We start from the raw sequence: 19,667 nt of genomic DNA, 5'->3' as shown, positions 1-19,667 counted from the left end.
GAAGAGTGTGAGAGTGAAGACGCTTTGAAATCCGAATTCCTTCCTTGACTGTGTACCTGCTTAAACACCACCTCCTCCTCCTCCTCTTCGCATGGTCAACTCTAAACGCATCCTCATGGAACTCTCTCTCTCTCTCTCTCTCTAACACACGCGCGCGCACGGGCGCTCTTATAGGAGGCTCCCAGCAGAGAAACGGACAGTGAACGGCGGAGCGCACGCGCAACGGACCTGCTGGTTAACTTGTCCGCTACCTATTTCTCTCACTACCCTTTCCACATACACACACACGCGCGCGCGCACACAAACTCCTCGTTCTTTTCGGCAGAAACCGTGAAGCGGACTACCAGGCTAACTAACGAGGCTAACTAACCGGGTAAAGAGCGACTCCTCCGGATCTCCAGACGGCTGGTCGTCATCGCCTTTTTCTTCTTCTTCTTTTTTCACTCCGGAGACTGCGGATTTTACCCTCGGTCTCTTTTTTAGAGCGCGCGCCGAGATAAACAAAAGTGTGCGAACATTAAGTCTGCAGTTGTCCGTTTTTATAGCGGGGACGTGAAGAACCCTCTCTCCGTGTGCCTGTCCAGCCGTCTTCTCTCGCCCCGCTCCTCCGGTTCAACTGCCCCGGTCAGACTCAGAAGGAGCAACAGCCTCCGCCGGCGCACCAGCGAGGTGAGAGATGCGACTGGCCGTTTTCACGCCACTGTACGATGGTTGTCGTTCCCCGGGCCCGAAACACAGCAGGGCTGGGAGTCCTCTGTGATATCCCAAACACAGGCCTTTATGCAGCAAAATTATATATAAAAAAATCATCCCGCAGTGAAACACAAACTGGGCATCAAACGGGCTCGAAAATGTGTTTCTGTGAATGTGATTTATGTGAAGAAAAAAAGAATAATGATTTAGGGTATGCGAGGTAGGTGATCCGCTCTTTATTTTAAAGTGTACTTTGTACACTTTGTACTGTCTGCCTCCCAACACACACACGCACACACACACACACACACACACAAACAAACACACCCACACCTCAATACTGGGCCATATGGAACCCACGAATATTACATAAAAGTTACACTGCACTTCCTCCTCCCCCGTCTCTGTTTCACACCAGACCCTGTTTGAAGGTTTGAAGATGTTGGTCCTGTACTTGTACTGGCTCTGAGCAGGGACGTCCGAATCGTGGGGCCAGACTAGGGCACCTTTTTATATCTCATATGATTATGACATCCAGAATGAAAACAGCCGTTTCGTTTCGTTTTTTTTTGTCTATTTCTGTCTCTCCGTAGTCGTTTTGGAACTCTTTGTGTTCATATTGTGTCTCTTTGTAGTAGTTTTCTGTGGCTGTGCAGTTGTTATTTGACTTTTCGTGACTGTTTTGCATGTCCGCATAGTCATTTTCTGACTCTTAATAGTTGTTTTGCATATTTTTGTAGTCATAAAATGATTATGTGGCTGCGAAGTTGTCTCTTTGTAGTGTTTTTTTAGCGTGTCTTTGTCATCACTTCATGTCTGTTTGTAGTTGTTTTGAATTTCTTTGTTGTCCTTGATTTGCATGTCATTGTAGTCATTTTCATTGTAGTCTTTTTGGGTGCCATTGTGGTCTTTGTAACCATTTTGATGTCTTTTTGTAGTCGTTTGGCTCTGAGTCTCCTTTTCACCCTGTGGAGACCACACACACCCATCCACAGACACACATAAGTGTTTCCAGCAAGCAGTCCAGGTTGGTTGGCTACACACTATAACGGTTATTTTTCGCGCTTCCATTTGAAAATGTTGTGGGTGGTACCAATGGAAGCACTCCATTTCGGTTACCACCTCAGTAGAGGCCTATATTGGCGAATCAAAGTTTTTTTAGTTCAGGCCGATATTGATCAGATCCGATCGACTGGCCCCAGCCCCATGTTGGCGGGCCATGCTGGTGTGATATCAGCTGGACTGGTGTCAGCTGCCTCCGGGCTCATTGGAGTGTCGTAACGGACCGGCTGGTTGTAAAAAGCTCAAATACCATCTGTCAGCGTCTGCCATTCATTTCCCTGAGCAGTATCTGAACGAGGAGCCCCTTCCTTCTTTCTTTGCCTCCACTCTCAGCTGGTCAGGGGCGCTCTGCCTGCTCCTTTCTATTTTTAGTCTCTATTTACAATGCAGTAGCTATAGTGACACTCTCACTCTGTTTCCCTTCATCCGTCTCTTCCTGCCTTGCGTCTCTCCCTCCATGCCTGCACCTCTTTCACTCGCTCACTTTTCAGACGTGCCCCTCACCTTTTGGTTTTCTCTTTCAAGCCGCCATCGTTGACCATCGAGTCAGACAGAGCGATTCAACACACTGAGCATTAGTGCGGTAGCGGCTCGCCACACCTGCTCCGCTGTCACGCACACGTACAGTGTATTACTTTGTAAGAGGTGGAGTGGGGGGGTAGAGGTTAATCTCTGGATGCTTTTGACCCAAATCACCACGCAACCTACATTACATGCCACCCCGCCCCAACCCCATCCCCCCAAAAAACAACCACCCCACAGCCCCCACCACACACACACACCAAAACATGTCTTTAAGCAGCAGCCTTTTGGATGCCGAGCCACACAACGACAGAACACCATATTTTCAGAGGCTCGGAGAGTTGTTAATTATCTCTGAGAAAACACGCTGGAGATACCAGATTTGGCCTAAATTGCCTTCAGGCAGAGACGAAGAGTAAAAAAAAGAAAAAAAGTTTGATTAGAAGATCTCAAAAAATAGTTTTTAATAAAGCAAATGTAATTAACTGGTCCGTCGTCTATCATAATTCCAGAGCAAAAAGTTAATTCGACAACGACCTCCCTTAAAGCAACACGTCCGCTGGAGTTCGCCACTGAACAACCCCCCCCCCCCCCCCCCCCCCCCCCCCCCCCCCCCCCCCCCCCCCCCCCCAGGATCCAGGAACATTCAATCTATTTATTTTGTGTGTTACCATCATACTAGCAGCGTGTCTCCAAGGATGACAAAGTTGACAGCCGGTTTGTCATTTCCGCAGTCCACCACTCCGGTCCAGACTGTAATAGCTCAACAACGACTAGATGGATCACCATGAGCTTTAGCACAGCCGTACCTGGTCTCCTCAAAATGTCTCCAGCTGACTTTGGTGCCATCGTCAAGATTAGAATGTGTCCATAACTTTGGTTTGTGACCAATACCACATTTATAACATTCCAGAGAGCCTCAGCTGTACTGTGTGTTAAAGGGGAACTGCGACCATTGTCTAAATTCATACACGTTATTTTGATGGTCCAAAAATATATATTAATAAACATGAACAACTCTCCCAAATCCAAAAACTCGAGCGCTGAAACTCAAATTGGTGATATTGCGTATAAAGTGCAGAGACGCTTCGTTTTTGATGATTTCCTGAGTTTATAGCTACATGTTCTGTCTCACAACCGAGAACACTACAATAGAATACAAAATGAAAAAGAACATTCAACATCTCCCGTTCACGGTCCCCGGACTTTAAACCTGATGACATAACGAGTTTGAGACAGCAGCTGAGAAAACGACCCGACTTCTCACTTGATTTATTACCTCACATTGTAAACATGAGTTTATGCTCTCATTCTCTAGTTTCAAGTCATTTAGTAAATTACGGTCCCATTTAGAGTCAAATAGACCATAAAACAGTATGGGCAGGTTTACTGGGACGGACAGATTGCTGTCGTATACGGCGTCTTTCTATGGCAACTTCCGTTCACCGCGACGAGATGGCGACGGCCGTAATCCAAGATGGCGACAGCCAAATCGCCAAACTCGAGGCTTCATAACGACAGCCCACAAAAACCAACGGGGGACGTCACGGCGACTACGGACGACATTTTGATACAGACTCTGTTTTTTCCCGATGGCAGATAGATGAATTAACCACGGATGTGCTCTTCAGTACCGTGAGATGAGCTTTCCGTGTGATAAAACAGATGAGGCTTCATGAGAATGGTTTATATTAATTTTGTAAAAGAAATATATGTATATTGGTTTGAATAAAATTACACAAGCGCCTTTAAATATGGCGGCTGGTTTGGATGGGATGCGTTATTGTGTAGGGTTTCTATCAGTAACGACCATAATAGCTCCTGGCAGATCACGTGTGGAGCGTTGGATTAAGTGTTTTGAAATCTGTACAGCTGGACAGGAAGCACTTAGTGCGGAGGCATTCGTGGAAGACGGCAGCGGACAGATGGAAAACAGATACGAGAGAGCGATAAGAGGAAGACAGTGAGAATGCAGCACGGGGGGGGGGCGACCTGTCTCGTCTAATATCTTAGATTTAAACCTCTCGGTGTAAGACAACAGTAAGCCACATGGCATTGCTCATTTCCATGATTTGTAATTTCATTAGTTACCTTAAGGGTTGACCAGAGCTCAACGTTTGCTCATGTGTTAATTAGCTGGTAGGATGTGAAACATAAACACGGAGATGCGCGGGCTGGCTATTGAGCAGACGAGAGGTGGGGTAATTTGAGAAGGAAAGGTAAATGCGATAGAATGGGGACAATATAATAGTGACAGACAGGTAGATTGATGAGTGAGCGGAGAAAAACGTTGTTTAAAAACATCGCTTTGACATCAAGGCTTTGTTTGAAATCATATGCTGACATAGTATTCACACTATGTATCGTATGGCATGCAAAATTGAGTATGTAGTGCATTATTTGAGTTTTTCTGTACGTGAGAAAATATTAAATTGAGATACCAAATGGTGATCAAGATTATACTTTTTCTTTTCATCGTACAGAGCTGTTTGTCCTGTGCTCACAAAGTAAATGTAGTTTTCTATTCGTAAGTGAGACAGCCAACAATGTAGCGCCCGGGGAAAGAGATGGATGGAACAGACAAATAGAGGGGAGAGTGGAAAACAGGGATGAAGGAGATGGTGAGCAATAGAGTAAGAAAGGGGAAGAGCATTCAATCCTCCTGTCGTCTCTGGAGGATGCTGCTGCAGCCTGATCTCAGCCATCTCTCTGCTTTTCTCTGCCTCTCCAATATTGGTGTACACACACACGCACACACTGTCATATAATATTGCACCTGGTGTTTACCTCAAACTCACAGAAGAACACACACATACACACACTTCACTAACTGATTATGCCCGTCACGCCTTATTGAGCCACAGCCTTTTCTTGTCCCTCCTGTTAGTGAAATATTGTATGGGACCATACCGTGTCGATATTTAGTGGACATCGGCATCGCGACGTCACCCGTTGGTTTGTGTGACGCTGCTTTGAAGCCTTGAGTTTACAGATTTTTTGCCATCGTCATCTTGGACTGCGGCTGTCGCCATGCTGTTGTTTTTTTGAAGCCAGTGAATAGAGGTTACCATGTTTGGAATCAGAAGAGTGACGGAGTGACACTGTATACGGCTCTGGTAGCAGCAAGACCCGCCCTAAAGCATACCCTGCTTTATGGCCTATTTGCCTCTAAATGGACTCTAATTTACTAAATGGTAAATGGACCTGTACTTGTATAGCGCTTTTCTAGTCACATCTAAAATATATCTAACATATATATATATATAACATTGTTTTCCAATATGTGGCAGGGACACACAGTATATAGAAAAAAAAGCATGTATGTATTTGCATCATTAGATTCCTGTTTTTATATATATAATCTTCAATTTTTCCAAATCGAGCCACTCTGCAATCAGTTAAAAATAGACGTAGAGAGTTTTTCAGAGCCATTTAAATAAAAAATTAAACATGCCTATTGTGCTGGGTGCCGCTCATTAGCAGCTTGACCATGCGGTGAAGTAGGTGTTGAATTCGGTGCAGCTATTTCCTGCCTCGCAACGCCCCCTCACTCACTAAACTGTCATAAAGGACAATTGCGTAATATCAAGTATTATTCAATGCCCCTTAAAAAAATATCATTGTTGTTTCGGTGCTGGAGCACCTCGGTGGGATCGATTCTGAGTGCAGACCAGACAAGAGCTTGGCTCATCCCAATCCTCAAATGACTCACACGGGTGCGCACACACATACACTCAAGGGTACACAAACACTAGTACACACACAAGAGGGAAAGAGTATTGTTGAGAGGGTAGAGTGGACATAGACCGTGGGTGGGGAGTGAGAGGGAGAGTGAGCAACAGACAAAGAAAAAGAGGCAGCGAATGAGAATGGAGGCAATATTGTTGTAGAAAAGTTGACCACTGGCATGTTTGGCTTTCTTACCTGCAGTGTCCCTGAGTTACAAATTCCAGTGATGAATGATATATAAATATAGGGTCATGTGTTTTCCTGATCTTTACATATGAGATAGAGGTGCAAACTGTCCATAACCCATAATACATTTCACTTTAATCCAAACAAATGTGTGTGTGTGTGTGTGTGTGTTTGTGTGTGTGTGCCGGGTTATGTGAAGTCCTAAATACACTGTGTGTAAAGGCAGGGTTGGTGTGTGTTAGCGGTAGCGGTAGCTAGCCGTGACGTTGCCCTGGTTACATCCATCTTTTTCCCTCACGCCCAAGGCTGCACTGGTAGCACCATATAACTGCATCAGGATTTTAGTTTCCACAAATTCTGTAAGATTGTATCCATCAAGTGGAGAAACCTTACATGTAGCATAAAGTAAAACTCTCTATGAATACATTAGTGTTCTGTCGACCTACAGAAAGACACAATGCAATTCTTAATCTTCAACTTTAGGTACGGATTCTATGTTTTGTTAATTGCGGCTACTCCTACCAACTTACAGTTTTGGGCGAAGTGAATATGAGCTGTTAACGTGCATATTACTGATGCATTCATCTCTACAGATTGTAGATGGAGGCCTGGTTTTACTGTGCTGGGTGACTGGCTTTGAGTTTAGGTTGTTTTAAGAACTCAGCACAAGATTTGCTTTTACAATGTGCCGGTGTCATACACAGAAACTGTAGAACCCGTGAGGCTCTCATGCACTCCTAATCACCAGTACTCATCTCACGGAGTGAAGTTTTGTGTTGGGACCACTACATTTTAAAAGCACACGCAGTGGGATGGGAGAAGATTGAGCGCAAATTGAAAGAAATGGGACGCGGCACGAGTACAGGCTGTCCTTTTTTTCGGCAGGGGAGAACAAACATTGTCTCATTTCCCTCCCTGTTGAATATCAACTACTCTACTCTGACCCGCATGCGATGCTGGGAGTGGCAGTACGGAAAAAAAAGTGTTTTGTTTCACGGTGTTAAGTGCTGCATAACTTTAACCGCCCCTGCCCGCTGTACACAGGTAGAACATTTGCCCCACATCGAGCTGCAGCCATGGATGAGATGGACCTGCCCCAGATGAAGAAGGAGGTGGAGAGCCTCAAGTACCAGCTGGCCTTCAAACGAGAGAAGTCCTCCAAAACGGTGACCGAGTGAGTTGGCTCGAGTTCCACAAGCGAAGAGTTCAACGCCCCAAAAGCCACTGTGATGAGTAGCTCTGAAATTAAACAGCTTTGTTTTTGCCACTGTGTAGCATTTAGTAAAAAAACGTGTTGGACACCATTCCATTCGGTTATTGAAACCGCTATTCAGGGTTGCGCCGGGGCGCTGGAGCCGATCCCAGCTGACATTGGGTTCACCTGGACAGGCCGGCAGTTTATCTCAGGGCAATAGCTGGACACCGCATGCACAAATTTAAGTTTTTATTTTTAAGCCAAGCTTTTTTGCTCGTTAGTTGAGAGGATTAATACCACTATCATGTCTGTACAGTAAATATGAAGCTACAGCCAGCAGCAATTAGCCGGGAAACCGGCTAGCTTTTGTTTCTTTTTACCGACGCACAACCACCACTGTAATAACAGCATTGTTGTAAACATAGAAATAAAGAGCAACTGTTGTGTTCAAAGCGAAAAAGCTCATTCCCATAAATTAGGCCTTTACATTAAATCAAACGTGACTGGTCAGTGTGGCAGCCGGCAGCTTTATTCACAGACGGCTCCGTAACTACCGAGCAAACCACATCTGCTAAAGAAGGCTGTGTGATGCGGTTGAAAGCTCTGGAACAAGTGCTGAAGTGCTCCCGAGCTATCTCAAGTATTCAGTGGGTTACTCCATTACACACCGACGGAAAGAGGTATCTGCTGATAAGTACAATGGACACAATGACTTTGAGTGTGACAGCATTAGTCACTCCACCACAGCAATAAAACAGTGATATGGCTTCATTAACTAATGCTGCCTAGAGGGCTATTGTCACAGTCGCGGTACACGCCGCATTAAGCAAAGCAAGCGGCCGTCATTAGGTTCTGTTCAGCACTCTCTTTGTCCATCTCATGCGAGGGAGCTCAGAGGAAACACTTCTGAGACAGACTCGCTGTTTTTCATGTACAGAAGTATTCAGGGCCAGTGTGTTGGGAATCTAAAAAACATTACTGAATGAAAAGAAATATATATATACTGTATATTCACTTCAAAGTACTGTGAGGGGTAACTGACTGAATTTAAATAACATATGTATTCATAAGTTCAATTCCTGAGACAATTAAATACACCGTTGCCAATTTCATTACACTCTGGGCAAATTACTCTGGGCAAATTCACGAAGAATGGATTTGCATCAACAAATAGCACCTCCGTGAATTGGGCATCAATTCCATCTCAAGGTTTCGATTCACAAAAGATATTACGCTAACGATATTACGCTAACGATATTACGCTAGCAATATTGTACAAACAAAATTACAGCGCAAACACAGCGATAACAAATGTTGCATCTGATTGCTACGCTGTAAAATATTAATTTATTCATTTTGTTTACTAAAATGGTGACCACCCCTTCCACGACTAAGACGAGACAATGGCGATGCGACACTAACTGTGACGATATCAACATGCCAGAAAGACACAATAATAATGTATACACATATATATATTGACATTGTTTTTACCGAAATCTCTCTTCATTTTCTTTGACAAAAAATATGTCAAATCAGCAGTCTGGTTTTACTCCGCTGAGCGCACCGCACTCTTGTTGTTAACTTAAAGTTCCAGATGACAACAATAGGGCTTGGAAAGAAGCAAAGGGATATTTGGGCTAAGCTAGACAGACTGAAATGCCCTTCTCTCTCTCTCTTTCTGGCCTTGTATGGGAAAAAGAGAGAGCGGAGATAGAGGATGGATTGTGGTGATAAACTTCCATCTGGAATTTTAAAAATCTCTCTCTCTCCATAAAGTTTGGTAAAGTGGATAGAGGACGGCGTCCCGGAGGATCCCTTCCTGAACCCGGAGCTGATGAAGAGCAACCCGTGGGTGGAGAAAGGAAAGTGCATCCTTCTCTAGAAGAAACCAACCACCACTGCCCAACCTTTCACCTTGAACCACTCTGACCAACACGCACCTGTAGATGAGCCCCTGGACCTGACCCTCCTGTCCCCTGGCCTGTGAGGGCCACGGCTGGACAACGCACCCCAACCTCTCACCTTGAATGTACGACAGCTGATGTCCCCCCCCCACCCCCGACTTCCCCGAATGCACTGCAACAAAGCACAGAGACACAAACACACACACACACACTTACACACTCCAAACTCTGGGTTTTTGCCCCCGACCGCCACACACATCCACTGCAAGTTTATTCCTGCCACGGCGATTGCATACGATATATATGATGATCAATATTCCTATTACGTGTCTCTGTATGATATATGGTATTTATGCAGCTGCCAGTTCACACGCTTTCTACAATCTCTACTCATCATTGTGTGCATAGCACTTGTTTTTCTCTTCCATTTTTGATGCGTTGTAATAAACTGTAGTCAAATCCTCACTGCCAGACTGACCGCAGATCAGCTGGGGCGGAACTTTGAGCTATAAACCACTTGCTCTAACAAATCAAAAAACCTAAGCATGGTTTTAGTACTTTTGAATATGAACATCAATAGATTGCGCAGGTATGTGGTCGACAAACTAAACTAAACCACAAGAACCTATAATGATTCATAATTAAATGACGAAACAGTATATTAATACACCAAATAAGTGCTGGTATTGGCTTACAGACAATGGTTTTAATTCCCCAGACTTTCTCTCAAACAACTAACCTTAACATACAGAACAGATGGGGGATTCCTATTTAGCGGTTTGAGCAATTGGGTCCTTGGATAACAAATCTGACGGCTATCGAACACGGTGCCGTCGTCTGCATATACTGCAAGCCGTTGTGACGTTATGAATTTCATTACCACCCATTTTAAATCTTTATAGGTTTGCGTGCTGCATTTACAAATGATCAACTTATTGCATAACTGTGTCACTATGTTAACCACAGTCAAACAAATGATGCCACTGTTACAGATCCGATTTTTGGAAAGACAAAAAGAAGAATCCCCACGATTTTTTGTGTGGAAACAAGCGTATTAAAAAACGGTCGAAGGCCGGTCCGATCAGCCTGCCGTCCTTGAGACGAGCGAGAAACAAACACGCGCGAGCGCAGAAGAACGATGCAGCGCGACAGTGGAATTGTGCGACTCCTCAACAGTTGTGTGTGTGTGTGTCCGGTTTGATTTTGCGCGACTAGCAAAGCGTGGCTATCTACATTCTCTTGAGACTTGGATCTGCAACCGGTGTTGTTTTTGCCCCCGGTGTCATTAGGTCAGGAGGTTTCATAGCAGCTCTGTTTGTGTTGAGCTCTGGGTCTCTGGGGGTCGCCAGGGTTGAGTTTACTGCTCCTCCTCCTTAGCGACAGCCCCTGAGGACACACACGCACACGCACACAATCTCTCTCCACACATGTACAGACAGACCGCTTTAACTTAACTTATTAACTTATTGATCTTTCTTTATTGATATTTATTTATTTCTTTATTGATGAGACCTTTCGGTCACCTTAGTTTTTCTGTCCTATGTCTGCACCCCCTCTGGACTACACCTTGCCAGAACCACCATCTACTACTGCCTTGTACACAGTTTCCTTAAAACGAGAATGTAAATACATGGCATGATAACCACTGACCTCAGAATTGGCCTGTGTGTGCGTGCACGTGACTGTAACTGTGTTTTTGTGTGTGTTATTATGAATATATTTTTTAGGCTCCCTTGTGGATTGTGAAGCACGCACCACACATACTGTACATGCACACACACAGGCAGGCCTGAGGCCGAGAAGATCAACAAAACGCACACACACACACACGCGCTGCTTATTGAGAATGTGTATGAGGAGGAGTGGCAAGGATGTGGGCTTCTCTAAATGACTTGGGACAGGGGAGCCTCACATCATCTCAGTACTGTAATGAGTCTCATATGCGTTTCCCCGAAGGCTACTCACTGCTTGAAGGACTTTGGTCCTAAAAAAAATCTAAAATAAATAACTCAAAATTAAGTATACGATCCACGGAGTGGTTTTAAATTGTTTATGTTTTTATCAAACATGCAGTTGCCATCTTCATTGGGGCCGTTCACATGTTGCGACTCAAAAATAAACGCGTGGAAAACCGTACCGCTTTTAATCTTTTTATCCACGGTACTGCCACGGCGATGATGATGCTGTCTCACTCACTGTCTAAACAAAAGTAGATGGTTGTCAGTTTGGCTGACCTTTCAACCGGATGTCAGTGGGATAGATCTCAAGACTCTTGGTAGCCCTAAAATATCTATTAAAATCTGCCATCTGTGATTCGTTGTTCCTCATCACATGATGCGCACGGTGTGCGCTACAGGAAAACAGGTGCTTGCACATGGCAACATTTCACTGGCATGTCTACATTGTCAACAATTAATTTGAGGGGGCGCAAAAAAAATAAATCCTGCGGCATGTGAACGACCCCTTAGCAAAGATTCCATCCAATCATACCGACATGTTTTAGATTTATTAAAACATTTTTTTTTGTGAACAGAAAAAAAGAAGGAAATTGCAAATGTAAAGAATGGCATCACTGTAGCTGAAGTGAGGCCAGAGAATTTAGATCAACAATAAGCATATGTGCAACATGACGACTCCCAATGGAGCCATTTTTTAGGCTCCGTGGTTCACCGGCATGTACAGTCAACACCGCGCTTATTTCATTTCAAAATGTACAATGTGTGTTTCCTGGTTGACAGAATGATACTTTTAAGCTTTGCGTTATAATATAGCCTTGTAATTTCATGATTAATGCATGTAGGCTTTTAAAACCGCTTCCGCTGTATAAAGACGTCTGAGCTTCAGGTTTGTAGCTTTTCCAGTGTAAGTTTATTCCCTCCGCCAACAGGATCTCACAACTCAACGGTTTGAAACTTTTTTCTTTTTTCTCTCTTACAACACCACTGGAAAAGCAACAAACGCTTCTCCAAAAGTACGTGAGAGGATCCCTGAGCCTGCCTGTCCCTTCTCTATTTCCTGTTCAGCAACTGTAACTTTGTTTGGTTTGTTTTTATATAACCTGAACGTGCGTATGTAAGTTATTACTATTATAGTGACGGCATAAAATCTTGTCTAAATATCTAGCAACATATTCCTTGTGAGAGTGCTTTGGGAAAGAAGAAACAAATATTATGCATCGGATCAAGTCCTAGTGTAAAGATGACAATGAGCAATAAATTGAGATCATTTTTTATTGAATGTTTTACAAAAAACATGTATCTTACTGAATAAAGTAGAAGATTTTTAGACAATTTGGTTGATTTCTGTGTGTTTTGTATCAACCTGTGGAAGCAAAAGCAGTACATTTTCAACAGCGGCCTGGTCCCTTTGGATCACTGTCACGTGTGCATCTTTTTTCATCTTATTTCTTTCATTGTGGGACAAAATTCTAATGCAAAATGACGCCAGCAGAAGAGATATGCCACTTCCAACTTATTTGTTGGGGCGAAGTAATACGAAACAAAACAACCCAATATTCAAGCCGGAAATTGGAAAAGTGACAGAAGAATTCTGTCTGATCAGCAAGGTACAATATGAGAGAAAGAAAGGGCACACATAGCAATACATTTTACAATATAGCAATTTTAAGCTTCGTTTTGGTTGTGTTTTCTGATGGAAGCGTTTGTTACACACGATGTGTTCAAGAAACGTCTGAAAGATGCCCGGCTAAATACACATTTCAACAAATTAGGGACTTTTGTGAAATGATCAATGCGATATTTATGACAATATCAGCATTCATGGTCATGGTCTTGGGAAATCAGCCTGGTTATCTAGCTAAGACAATGATCCCTCACAAGACCCTGTAGAGCACAGGTGTCAAACACAAGGCCCACAACGGCTTGAAAGACTTAAGAAAAAGATCCTGTGCTTTTATTTTGAAGGTCATTTTTTCTGCAGAGGAGTGCGGTCTGTTCACTCTGCTTCATGCTGCGTTCACACCAAAAGAGAAGCGAACTCTCGTGTTGCTTTACTCGCGTGAGTTTACTCGCCGGACTATTTGTGATCATTCGCTTCATTCGCGCTAAAAGCGTGGAGAGGAGGCGTGGCTTATCGCCATAGAAACTGTTCATTACCGCTGGCCATCCATCAAAAAGTTGACATGACATTGATTTGAACAATTTCCCATTGGACTCAAACTCAAGCCAGTTATCTCAAAAAATAAATGCTCCAAAATACAAACTCTCCCTGCAACAAACAGAAGCGTGGCTAATAATTATGCAGAGTGACGTCATCGGACATTCCCAGTCACAATATTTATTTTCAATCCTTCAGCCTAAACCTATCCAACCCAACCAACAAAGGCAACGAGTACAAGCCAATCGGAGGCATCACTATTCCTGGCTGTTCGGTGACATCAGTCTGCATTTCGCCGTTGCCATCTTGGAATAAGGCCATTGACATATAATTTTTTCCGCAACCATTGAACGGAGGTTTCGATATTTGGAATGCGGAGGAGTGTAGTAGAGACGGCTCTGGTAGCAACCTGTCAATCACAGAAAGCCCGCCCTTAAGCACACCCTGCTTTATGGTCTGTTTGACTCTATATGGACCATTATTTACTAAATGAACATCATGCTGTATTGAAGAAGACTCAAAACTAGAGATTGAGACCATAAACTAATGTTTACAATGTTTACTGAGGGAATAAATCAAGAGAGACAATTCTTTTGGCAACCAGAGCAGTTTTTCTTAGCGTCGTATAGAAGCTCTGGCTCCGGGATATGTATGCAAAACCATTAAGTTAAAATCTGCAAGAGACAACAAAGAGAGAGAAATGAGTGATAGACCAAGAGATCTGGAGGGAAAATATAAGAGACAGAGACCGATAGGAGCTGGAGACAGATGATCTTATAGAAGACTACACTCAAGGGTAAGATGGAGAGCTGCAATCTCTTCCCCTCCACTGCTTCTTGTAACTCATGAATAATAGAGAACTGGAGCTATAGGAGGGCTCTCACTTTCTTCACCCTGACAGTGCCTCAAGTCCCTTTCTCTTCTCTCTCTATCCCTGGCTAGCTTTTCCTCCATCTCGTTCCCCTCACTTCTCTCCCAATATTAATCCTCAGTCTGCTGTGAGGGAACAATGTATGCAGCAACAAAAACTAGTGTGTCAACCCAAAAAAGATATAATAACCGTGGGCCTATGTGAGTTTTAAAAGAAAGGAACATCCTTCTTCATCCAAATAAAAAGTGGAATTCATAAGCAATAACTCAATTTACTCAAATAAACTGTTAACTTTCGTCTCCTACAAAATGAAGTTCCCATACTACTTAACTATTAGTTGTATCGGGTTCTTTTGGGTTACGATGGAAGTTTTAAATATGTGATTAAAGTTAATTGAGACAAAACAAAAAGGCAACACAACTACTTGGCTAGGGTTGGCTTAAACTAAAAACTAAGAAAAGAGATCACATTACTCCTGTATTAGCTACTCTGCACTGGCTCCCTGTAAAATCAACAATCACATTTTAAATTCTTCTCCTCACCTACAAAGCCTTGATTGGTCATATCTTAAGGAGCTTGTAGTACCATATTGCCCCACTAGAGAGCTGCGCTCACTAAATGCGGGGCTACTTGTGGTTCCTAGAGTCTTAAAAAGTAGGATGGGAGCCAGAGCCTTCAGTTATCAAGCTCCTCTTTTATGGAGCCAGCTTCCACTTTCAGTCCTGGAGGCAGACACAGTCACCTCATTCAAGAGTAGACTTAAGACTTTCCTCTTTAATAGTGCTTATAGTTAGGACTGAATCAGGTTTGCCCTGGTCGAGCCCCTTGATATGCTGCTATAGGCTTATAGGCTGCTGGGGGATGTTTTAGGATACACTGAGCACCTATCTCCTCTTCTCTCTCTACGTATGGATACATTTACATCTCTCCATTGCACCTTATTAACTCTGCTTCCTCCCCGGAGTCTTTGTGACTTCACGTCTCATAGGGTCCATTGGACCTGGAGGTGTCTTATGCCTGGTGAGCCGGCATCCTGCCTCGGCCCTGCTGATCGCCCCGCCCCCCCTCCTCTCTACCTCCTTCTCCTTCTGTTTCATGGATTGGAGGTCCATTCATACATTGTCATATTCATGTAATGTGTTTATGTAACTCTGTAATGCTGTTCATTCTGTACACATGACATCTATTGCATCTGTCCATCCGGGGAGAGGGATCCTCCTCTGTTGCTCTCCTGAAGGTTTCTTCCCTTTTTTCCCTGTAAAAGGTTATTTTTGGGGAGTTTTTCCTGATCCGATGTGAGGTCCTGGGACAGGGATGTCGTATGTGTACAGATTGTAAAGCCCTCTGAGGCTAATTTGTAATTTGTGATATTGGGATATACAAAATAAACTGAATTGAAATAAACTGAATTAAAATAAGTATGTGTCTTATATTATTCAAATTATGTCACATAGGACAAGAACACGGGTCTCCTTTGTGAAGGTCCTGAATCCAACCCCAACCATCCACCCTGACCTCCACTTTATAGGGACTTCTGCGGACTATGATTTGAAAAAAGTGATGTGTCAAAATAAAACGTTTTAAATGGGTTGTAAAATGTTTCCCTCAAAACATAACTTACAATGCAGTTTCATTGAATGGGAATGTCATTTTTTGGGAGACGGGGCTGTGAATAACTCTTGCATAAAACTTCCAAAACTAAGAGCTTAAATGACAATTTAACCTGTCGCATGGAGCTTGTTGCCCCCGTTTTCATCAGATGATGCCGACTTTCTATTATTGTACGAATCTGAACACTGGTGCGTCGATTCAATGTGGAATTGTTGGTATATTTTGAAGAAGAGGAAGAGGACACAGCTGACTCTTGCTATCTTTTTTATGGGTCAGCTCCCGTCAATCCCTCCGACACACACTGACACACTGACACACACACACACACACACACACATGCACACACATGCACTCACTAATGCACTCAATTCCCCTCACCCTCGCTGCTAAGTCCTCACCCCCATTGTCCCTTTCCCCCCCTGAAATCCTAAAATCGTCAGCTCCATACACACACACACACACACACACACGCCCTCTAACCCCCCCCCCTGTTCACTCTCAGATTGCACTCTCGCGCACGAGGAATGCACAAACTGCATCTCCGCAAGGGCATGCTCATTCACGCATAGACTTAAACACACACTAGGAAACATGGATGTGTTCACATACATGCGCGCGCGCACACACAAACCCACACACACACACACACACACACACACATGAACAGATGCACATCCACAAACCAGGAACTAATGGCCTTTTGGTCCTGAGCGTGTACATTCACAAGTGGATTAGGATTAACAATCCACCAGCAACACCACTACACACACACACACACGGTTCACATAAAGAGATACAGGACCAATCTCTAATGCACATTCTGCTGGTGGTGATAATCTCTCTCTGCCTCTCTCACACTCACCACATACACCAGACGACTGCTGTCTGTGCAGCCGAGGTCACCAGATGCCATCTAATCTAAGAGCTTTAATCCACTCTTTTCGGGGACCTTCTCTCTCTTTCTCTCTCTCTCTCTTTCTCTCTCCTCTCCCACTCTCTCGTTAATGCACTGCACTGTTTAAATGGGAAAAAGCGCTGTGGGCAGAAGCTGCATATTGTTTTACCAGTGAAACCACCTTCAGGTCTGAAGTGACTTTACACTTTCAGTCTGAACACCTACAAGCTCGGGAGAACTAAACAGAGTATCTCGCCAGACAGGGTGTTGGCAACAGCAGGTATGCCAGAAAATATAGCCAGGGAATTATATTTTGTATTATCTTAATTTGAGTTTCTTTGCAGAGCACAAACAGACAGCTTTGGTCCGTTTGCTTTCCTCTCTTGTACGTCGGCTATTTTAAGAGTCTGTCTCTCCTTCGCCCATCACTCAAAATCGCTGCCGTCTCATTCTGGTTTCCTCGAACGAGATGACCCGGGTGGGCCTCGTGCCGTCTGCCTGCATGGTCCTGCGGATTACTGAGCCGATCGGTTGATCGGAGTGGCGGATCCCCTCGTCTTTGGGCTGCCATTAATCTCAGCAAGGGTTAATCCAGCAGAGCTGCAGCTCACACCCTCGCATCACACTCTGCTGTATCCAGATGGAGCTGTCAAGAAACCTAAATGTTTCTTCACAAGTCGGTGCCAGCTCTGGGCAGCCTCTCAGCGGCACACTGAGTTGCTGCTGAAACATTTTGCTCAGCCTCTGAGAAGTGTTTGACTTCCGCCCTCCTTTCAGCTGTCACGAAGGGGACCAAAACGTTTGGTATTACAAAAGGTGATTGTAATGTCGAGGGAAGGAAGAATGGCAGATCTGAAGGAGGAAACATTGCGTGACAATGGGGAAAAAGTGCTGATTGGTGTGTGTAGCATTAAAACGGCTTTAATTGATGGTTTTTACAACATATCAAATGACAATGTGACAACAATGTGAAACGGGTCGCTTGTGGTGAGCAAAATTGCAGCAAAAAGAAAGTGTCAAAACCTGAAAATTGCCATCCTTTGAGTCTTTGAGTCTTTTATATCCCACTTGAAATCGTAATGAACATCGTAATATCGCATGCTCCATCAACACCGCACAGCCATTAGCCCAGCAGAAATCCGAGCTCAGCGCTACCAGATCAATAATAACTCAGCAAACAAAACCCATGCTCGGTTCGCATAACCAAGCCAGATCGAATATGAGGTCAGGTCACGCGGGGGCAACCACAATGGGCTTTGGGGGACAGGGGTTTGCTGTATTATTGAACTTCCCACAGTCCAAGTATCAAAAGTAAAAGACAAATGCCCCTTGATATATGAAAATGTAATTATTGTTATGAAGCTGCATCCTTCATTTGTTACCTACTTTATCATTACCTGGGTCAACCGGTTCTCACTCCCAATGTGTCAAATAAGGCAGCTGAGCGTAGTAGTTCAATCAGCAGAGACGTGTTTTTAGAGTTTAACAATCATTTATTACAATTGCATATATTAGAATAGTGCAAAGTCTTTGGCGATTGAACTCCGCTGTCGCATCTGTTTGAGCTGAAATGACAACTGACAGCAGCAGAGAGGAGAACATATTTTAAAAGTTTGCCAACAACGCTGTGATTGGTTTACAGAACTGCTCCGCCTCCGATTGGTTCATTCATCATGCACGCCCCCCAATCAGCTGATGGAGTAAACGCTGCAAGACTAAGAAACTGCTTAAGTGTAAAGACTTACTGAACTTCCGCTTGAGCTTCATTATATAGTCCGCACAACAAACACAGGATTTTATTGTCTTTTTGACTCGAAATGGACCATAATTTACTAAATGAACATCATGCTGTATTGAGGAAGACTTGGAACTAGAGCTTGAGACCATAAACTCATGTTTACAATGTTCACTGAGGGAATAAGTAGTCATCTTCTCATAGACTTCTATACAACTAGAGGAGTCGCCCCCTGGTGGTCAGTGGAGAGAATGCAGCTTTAACACATGAAGCATAGACTTCTATACAACCAGAGGAGTCGCCCCCTAGTGGTCAGTAGAGAGAGAATGCAAATTTAAGACACTTCACATTTTTAGGATCAGAAGTTGCCGCTTGGAGCTAATGTGCGGGCAAGTCAGTGGCGTTTCCATAGCAGCTTCTTTAGGTCTTTTTCAGCCATCACTCTCATTGTTTACGACACAACTGGCAGAAACCAAGACATTATTTATGACCCAGTGTGCTCAACGGTGTTGCAGACTCAGACTGTGCGGCCCGATATTGACGACAAAGTGCAGCCAGCAGTTATTTTGGCCACTTGGGAGCAGCGGAACAAGTTATGTTCAATGTTTTGACCTAAGATTGATTTGTGTGAGCAGAGAGCTCTACATCCAGCAGATATGGAGCTATATATATTATTTGGAGTCGTGTTTCTGTCCACCAGGCAAATGCAAGTCCAATATTCTCTGTTTTGGTCTCCACCAACTCCTGAGGGAAATGTCTGGCTCTTCAGTGCTAAATGTTCCCCAGCGAGCAGCTCGCTTTGCCTTTTCCGTTTGCTGTGGAGCTGGTGGTGGACAGTGGGCATCATCAGAGCCTTTTCACAGAAAGCCACATGTTTTTTTATACTTGTGGCGTGAATTAAATACTTGAAAAAAGATGAGAGTATTTTCTCCTTTTATTAAGAGCCTCAGTGCAAAATAATATTTTTTTCTGAGAAAATGTTACTTAGAATGTGCTTATTATTATCGATTTACACGCACGTCAAATCTCACCTGAGTGTGATATTTGGTTCAGACCACAATGCTGGAGCCTCATTGGACGAGAGCCACGGGAACCCCTGGGAGTCCCTGTGACATCAATTTATATTTTCACTCAATTTATATTTT

The 19,667-nt window shown here is 43.8% G+C and overlaps 1 protein-coding gene across 1 annotated transcript; it reads left to right on the top strand.

Annotated features, from left to right (window-relative positions):
- The first annotated feature begins 16 nt into the window (after positions 1-16).
- On the top strand, positions 17-9,759 carry gng13b (guanine nucleotide binding protein (G protein), gamma 13b). Its single transcript, XM_034539744.1, has 4 exons — positions 17-373; positions 546-669; positions 7,237-7,366; positions 9,167-9,759. The coding sequence occupies exons 3-4, from the start codon at positions 7,269-7,271 to the stop codon at positions 9,270-9,272; spliced, it is 204 nt and encodes a 67-aa protein (XP_034395635.1). The 5' UTR covers positions 17-373; positions 546-669; positions 7,237-7,268; the 3' UTR covers positions 9,273-9,759.
- The last annotated feature ends 9,908 nt before the right edge of the window (positions 9,760-19,667 follow it).

Source organism: Cyclopterus lumpus, chromosome 8, assembly GCF_009769545.1.
Source record: "Cyclopterus lumpus isolate fCycLum1 chromosome 8, fCycLum1.pri, whole genome shotgun sequence".
Classification (NCBI taxonomy): Eukaryota; Metazoa; Chordata; class Actinopteri; order Perciformes; family Cyclopteridae; genus Cyclopterus; species Cyclopterus lumpus.
This window is presented reverse-complemented; position numbering and strand designations above follow the sequence as displayed.

Bases quoted from the DNA above. Each gene is read 5' to 3' on its own strand.
- gng13b (XM_034539744.1), top strand. From the start codon at position 7,269: ATGGATGAGATGGACCTGCCCCAGATGAAGAAGGAGGTGGAGAGCCTC. The intron at 7,367-9,166 runs GTGAGTTGGCTC...CTCTCCATAAAG, and splicing joins TCCTCCAAAACGGTGACCGA to TTTGGTAAAGTGGATAGAGG.